The 6,968-nt window shown below is 49.3% G+C and overlaps 1 protein-coding gene across 1 annotated transcript in view; it reads left to right on the forward strand.

Annotated features, from left to right (window-relative positions):
* The window catches only part of LOC123021048 (tigger transposable element-derived protein 1-like), a 19,213-nt gene that overhangs the window by 3,575 nt on the left and 8,670 nt on the right, over positions 1-6,968 (forward strand). The window contains exons 3-7 of the mRNA XM_044425428.1: positions 64-264; positions 1,446-1,581; positions 2,503-2,535; positions 4,539-4,624; positions 5,776-5,902. Coding sequence (XP_044281363.1) covers positions 64-264; positions 1,446-1,581; positions 2,503-2,535; positions 4,539-4,624; positions 5,776-5,902 — 583 coding nt within the window. The remainder of the gene's footprint in view (positions 1-63; positions 265-1,445; positions 1,582-2,502; positions 2,536-4,538; positions 4,625-5,775; positions 5,903-6,968) is intronic.

Raw genomic sequence — 6,968 nt, forward strand, 5'->3', positions numbered from 1 at the left:
CTCCTCTCCCCCCCTCACCTCACCTCACCTCACCTCACCTCACCTCACCTCACCTCACTACAGAGGAGGACAAAAGTCGAGAGACAAAACTTTGTCCAGCAGTGGAAAGATCTCTGCAGGTTTTTGGAAATTCAGAAGGAGCATGTGTTGTGGTGGCTGGAAGGTTTGGCTGCAGACATTGTCAAGGGCTTGGAGGATGGACTTTCTGGAACTTCCGCTCAAACTCATCTGCCCTGCAGGAATGACCAGTCCGGATCCCCGCAGGTGAGATGTGGGCTATGCCAGTCGCGAGATCGGGAGATCTCTTTGGTTAGTTGCCTGCACAAATGGGCTGCCCAGGCAAAATGTGGGGTAGTGGTTAAGAGTGGTCTGGGATTCAGGGGATCTGGGTTCAAGTCTACACTGGGCCAACTGGGTGACTTCAGGCCAATCGCAGACTCTCAGCCCTGCCTACCTCGCAAGACTGCTGTTGTGGGGATGAGAGGAGGAAGAGAATGATGTAAACTGCCCTGAATTCCTTGGAAGTAAAACAGCAGATTATAAATATATAATACATAAATAAAAGCAACACAAGAAACTGGAGATTTAGTTGTTTGGTGGTGTATGTATTCATTTTATGAAGTGCTCTGCAGCCAAAGAGGAACAGATGAACCACGTATAGTGAAAGCAGTAGCAAACCATCAAAACGATGCTTTCAAACATTGTAAAAGCAGTGAACGACAATTTAAAATCATTTCCTAAGGAGAGGTTCAGTATTCAAGAAACTAAAGCTTGGAAAAAGAGGATTTCCAAAATGCAGCATTCAGTCTATCAAGATGAGGAGAGAAGAAGCCCTTGAAAAAATGACTGGTCTCCAGAAGTCAACCAAACAGGCACCCGGTCACTCTAAGAAGGCTGTTCTACAGATCTGGGGCCTCCACAGAAAAGACCCCGTAAGCCTCTGAGGGTGATCTCTGGGTGCAGGGAGCCCTTTGGGTGCTGTGCCCCTCCGGCCATATTTGTCTACTTCTGAGGAGAACAGGCAGATGGGCTGTGCAGAGAGAGGCTGTCAAATGTTTTGGGGCGGGCAATTTGCAGACTGCGCCTCCAATTTTAAATATGAAAAATAAGGCATTTTGGGGGCTGTATCGTGCTTCATAACCAACAATTTTCAATCCACCAAAAGAATCAAATTTGGTGTTGCAGACGAGCTAAATTTTACCCGTTTAGTGCTATGGAGAGTTTAACCAGCATATCCCTGGTTCTTGTGTTGTTGTTGTTTGGAGTGTGGCCTACACAATGATCTCCAGACAACCCCCATCTTTGGTCCCTGACTTATTTGGACCCACAAGAAGGTGTGGAAAGCCACATCTTGCACAGGATGAAGCGGGTCGCTGTTTTTGTGTGTTGTCAAAGCAGTTCTTGCTACTTTATAATCAAGCCCTCCTCCTTTTCCCTCCGTCGAGGTTGTCCCGAGCTCTGACAGTCGGGAAGGTTCTGCATCCCCAGCGGCACAAGGCAGCTTTTTGGAGGTAGAGTTGAGCCTTCGCCATTTCTCGGCGAGGAGGCCCATCCTGGATAAGGCCCTGAGCAGCTTCAAAGGTGAGCGGGGGCCTCACGGGTGTGGGGCTGTGGGGTGGTGGCGAAGAAGGCGGGGCAGGAACGCCGGAGATCCCAGTTCGAGTCCCCGTTCAGCCATGGAGCCGACTGGGTGGCTTCAGGCCAGAGGCTCAGCCTGGCCTGCCTCACAGGGTTGTTGTTGTGGGGATAAGATGGAGGGCCGCAGCAGGAGGTGCAGTACGAAAGCCTTCCTGGAAGTAAAAGGGACAGGATGTAAATATCCTTTTTAAAAACCTGGGGCTTATCTTCCCTCAGTGATGCCATGGGTCTGCGGGTCATGGATGCTATGGCTGGTCGCTCTTTCCTGCCAAGCCAGCTTCTTGGAATTTGTAACCCTAGAGGTCATCTAGTCCAGCTCTCTGCTCAGCAGCCAGACAGAGCTGCAGCGTCTCAGGCAGAGGGCAAGCCAGCCTGTGCTTAAATACGGGAGCCCACCTCATTCTTGGCAGAAGGGCCTTCTTGATCACCAGTCGTCAGAGGCAGTGTGGTCTAGTGGTTAGAGCAGCCTTTTCCCAACGTGTTGTCTTCTAGAAGTTTTGGGCTGCAACCCCTAGTATTCCTGACCAGAGGCCCTGCTGGCTGGGACTCATGGGAACTGGAACCCAAGGCCATTTGGGGAAGGGTTAGGGTTAGCAAACTAAGAATGGGGAAACCTTGCTTGGATGGAGAACTGGGTCACTTGGGCAAGTCACTCTCTCTAGGTCTAACCTGCCTTGCAAAGTTGTTGGGAAGATATTATAGGTGGCTGGGTGGGGCCTGGATCTGCATCTACCTGCTATGATCCTCGGAGGTGAGGTGGGATAGAAACTTGGTCTAATACAAATGTTAAAATTTAAATGTCTTTCTTCCATGGATAAAGGCCTGAATGGTCTCTTGTTTTTCCCTCACCTATATCTATTTTAGAGTTGCTGAAGTCAGAACTGAGGATCCTCACAGGTATGTACCTGCCTCTAACAGAGCCAAACGTTTATTTCGTCTGCAATTAAGTATAGATAATTCCTTGACCATCCCCATAAGCCGAGCTCCTGGTGGAGAACAAACATGCCTGCTGACCATTGCAGAAACATGCTGCCCTGCAGATGTTCTGGACTACAGCACCCACAATCCCTGACCATTGGCCATGCTGGCAGGGGCTGATGGGAACTATTTTTCTTTCCTTATAGTGCGTCTCTACTGAATTTTTAAAATTCCTTAGCGGCACACATTAAAAAGTACGTGTAACATAACAATAACATAAAACAAATATTTTTATTTTTTATTTAAATAACATATTTACTTATGAAATATAATTAAATAAATGTAAAATAAACCATTACAAAGTTTAGGGCAAGAATAACGATCGGACAGGGCACTGGCATAATCGCTTGCAGGTCAGGGAGCACAAGCAGCACTGGAAACTTTTCGTGGGTCTTTCTGCCTCCCAAAACACTTATGGGAGGATATGTCAGAGGCTGGGCGCCAGCACCAAAAAGGCCCTTTCGCCTGCTATTGCCTGGTGCTGTTTTATTGGTCACGGAGCAACTAGTGAGGACTTGCCAGAAGGAATTGGCTGGCTGTACAGAAAGGAAGGGGGCTGCTAGCCCAGCATTTCTGGAGAGCTTCAGGTTGACTACCCCCTCGTTTAAAAGTACTCCCCAGGACCAAAATCGGGAGCCTTCCCTGCTCCTTGCCACGGGAACTATCCTTGTGAAATGGACTTTTCCCCCCATTCCTTTGATGGATGGCCTTGGAGGTAGTTGTTTTTATTTGTTTTTCGGCACCAGCCTAAGACCTTTTTATTTAAACAATATTTTAACAGTGTTTAATATTATCTATAGGTTTTAACTTCCAGCCAGAATGAATCAGGGTTTTTAATTTGTGTAATTTGTATTTTTTGCATTTGTATTGGGCACTATGTTGTCTATTTATGTTTATTTATGTCAGCTGTCCCGAGGCGTTAAGCGATGGGATGGCATATAAAAACTCCAAATAAATAAATAAATTAAATAAATAGTTCTGGAGTTCTTCAGAGGTGGAATCCATTCAAAGGGTGACCAGCAAAGTAATATTTTAAGAATGGGATCAATCTTGACTCTAATGTTTAGTAAGCCAGGTACTTATCCATTGCCCAGAAAAGAAGGGCAAGTGTCACCCCAAAGACAAAAGTGGGCACCAATTTGCATACAAATTGCCTATGCTAATTAACTCCACCCACCACCAGATTGCATCATTTCACACCCCCTCCCTCAAAATTTTTTGCTTTGTGTATTATACAGGCCATAAGGGGGATAAGGGCCAGACCCTTTGCAGAGGATGACATCTGCTCAAAATCTGCTCAAAAGCTATTAATATCTATTGCAGTTTTAGGAATAGCTACTCGTACCAGGATTTTTATTTTTCATCCAGATCTTATTCATGTTTAAAGAGAAAATAGCCAGCTATGCCAAAGCATCCTGGGAATTGTAGCCTGTTTTCCTGTCCAAACATGCATGGAATTTATATGCCTGCGGCATGCTGGGTATTGTAATTTAAACATGCATCACATCAAGCCTCAAGTTACTTAAATTGCTCTCCATCCAGAATCAGAAAATTCCTCTGAAATTAAATGAATTCTCCCCCTTTCTTTAGCCCATGCAGCGACTCTGCAAAAGACTCTGCTGCAGATCATGCCATCTACAGTTGGCGCGATTCTTGAGGTGCTCGCCTCCGATGCAAATTTATTTTTATTATTATATTATATTATTTATTATTATAATAAATAACTATTTATTAAAATAAAATAGTTTATTCCTGCCACCGTCTAGTCGCAATCTGAGACTCACAGCTGCTACTAGCGCTGTGCTTCTCTGCTACTTGCAATATGCTTGTAAACGCCGGGAAGGAGAAATGAAGTGCCACATGCATTGCTCAAGGCCCCGTCCTTGCAGCTTCCCCGTTTGATCACAAGTCGCTTCTTGCAGGCTGCAGAACCGCCGCTGCGTCTGACTTGGCCGCATTTCCTCCTAAACAAGGTAGAGCAGACGTGAACGCAGGAGAGGTGCTTCAGGTAGGGGGTTTCCTCATGCCACGGGGTGAGTGGCCAGTCCGGGAGGCCGGGCTGTGACGGAAAGAGGACCTCTGCCTAGAGAGGTGCCTGGGGGGGGGGGGGGGGGCTTTCCCACACTAGAGACGTTCAAGGGGAAACTGGGCAGCCATCTGAGCGGGACGGTGCAACCTGGTGTCCTGCAATAGCAGGGGTTGGACTCGATGGGCTTCACGGCCCCTTCCGACTCTACTATGATTCTATGGTTCTCTTTCGCCATGTTCTCAAGACCGGGCAGAGCCCTCGGAAGACTCCCTCAGAGGGTCCCCTCCTGTGTTGAGTCTGCCTTCTCCCTGCCTTGGCAAGCAGCCATTCACGGCCCTCGTCCTCTTCTGCATCGGGGGTCCCGCTCGCCTGCTTAGCAAGGCGGGTGTGACGTCTCTCGCTTCTCCCCTGCTCCAGAAGAAGAAGCGGGTTGCGATGGTGAGGAGGAGGAGCAGGGCTTGCCGCTGGGGCGCTTCTGGGGTGTGGGTCACTGGCAGATGCCCAGAGGTGCCTACTCTCGGTGCCGTCTTTCAGCTACCTGAGACTCGGAAGCACATTAGAAAAGCCCTGCTGGGTCAGACCAGGGGGCCATCCAGTCCAGCACTCAGGACACACGGTGGCAAACCGGCTGCCCCCAGGATCCCTCCAGCAGGAGGGGTGCAGGCCCTCCAGCTGCCCCGCTCCTCAGCAATGGGCTTGTGCTGGCAGGCCGCCTCTGGGGAAGGAGGGCGCACGTGGCCAGCAGGGCTATTAGCCACGGAGGGCCTCCCCTGCTGTGAATCTGCCCAATCCCCTTTTAAAGCGATCAGATTAGTGGCCGTTACCACTTCACATTGGGTGAAGAAGTCCTTCCTCTCATCTGTCCTAAACTCCCACCCGTCAGCTGCACGGGTTGACCCTGGGTTCAAGTATTAGGGGAGAGGGATTAAAATCTCTCCTCTTCCCCTTTCTCCATACTGTGCATCATTTTAAACCCCTCCATCCTGTCTCCTTGTACTCCATGTTTTTCTAAGCTGTGCATCCCCTGTTGCTGTGGCCGTTCCTCCCAGGGGAGCTGGGCCAGGCCCCTGAGCATCTCCGTCGCCCTTCTCAGTCCTTCTTCCAGCTCAGTAAAAGTGTCGTGTTTCCAGGGCCTGCTGATGTTTGAGGATCTGGCAGTGCACTTTACGGAAGAAGAGTGGTCCCTTCTGGATGGACCCCAGAGGGCCCTCTACAGGGAAGTGATGCGAGAGAACTACGGGCATACAACCGCCCTGGGTAAGCGTTTGCCCTGCCGCTTTCTCTGTCGTGGGAGCCGGCCTGGGCTGAACTGCCCAAAACGGTCACCATCACATTCAGATGCTTCTGGGTCATCCACCAGCAGTTAGGTTGAGATACCTGTTGCTTGATATTTGTCCCCCAGAATTTGGGATTTAGAGGTACACTACTCCTGCACGTGGAAGCTCCATTTAGTCACGGCAGTCAACAGATCTATAAACCATCCAGGGTGTTTTAGCTATGGGACAATATAGAAATACATTAATACATATCAGAAATACATAAATAATAGCTTTCCCTGTTATATCTCCCAATTCCTTTTATTTCTAATGTCATTGCAAAGTGGGATGCCCTTGTTGGAATGCCTTCACTGTGGAGTCTTGGTAAGGAGCTCTGTTCTAGTGCCCCCACCCAAAGCACACACACACACTTTGAAATGGGAATATCGGAAGAGTGGCCTACTTTGCAGGGTTGGTGTGAAGCAAGGGAGTTGGCCACCTCCAGCCCACCTGGGACTTCCACCTGAGAATGCAGAGTTCCTCAAATCGTCACACCCATTTCTCTCCCCTGAAGCTCAGTGACTGACCATAAGAAAGTCAAACCACAGGATCCGCCCCTTTGCCTGAGGCTCAGCCCACTGCCGCCACGCTGCTCCCCAGAGCCGCTCTGAAGTGGAATTTGTCCCCTGGGTCGAAATGGCTTTGGCAGCCTGGCGCAGGGAATACTGAGAGATCTGCTGGAAGGGCTTTGCAATGTTTGGTGGCAAGGGTTTGGAGTCCATGTGCTCACTGGAGTCGCTGCAGTACTTGGGATCCATCAGCCTGGGCACCCACTCGTCCCATGGGAGCCTCGCTGTGCAACTCCGGGTGGGTGTGAGCTGGGGTTTGTTTGTAGGGGGGGAATTTCCGGCTGCTGGCACAAGCGTGAACCAGTGCCTCATTTTCAGCATCCCCCAGAAAATGACCAAAAGGGGCATTTCCGTTGCAAGAGGAGTACCAGACATATTTATTTATTTTATTTATTTTTCTGTTTATATCCTGCCTTTTTCCTACAAAGGGCTCAAGGC

The sequence above is a fragment of the Varanus komodoensis genome, unplaced genomic scaffold (genome assembly GCF_004798865.1).
Source record: "Varanus komodoensis strain SLA01 unplaced genomic scaffold, ASM479886v1 scaffold154, whole genome shotgun sequence".
Taxonomy (NCBI): Eukaryota; Metazoa; Chordata; class Lepidosauria; order Squamata; family Varanidae; genus Varanus; species Varanus komodoensis.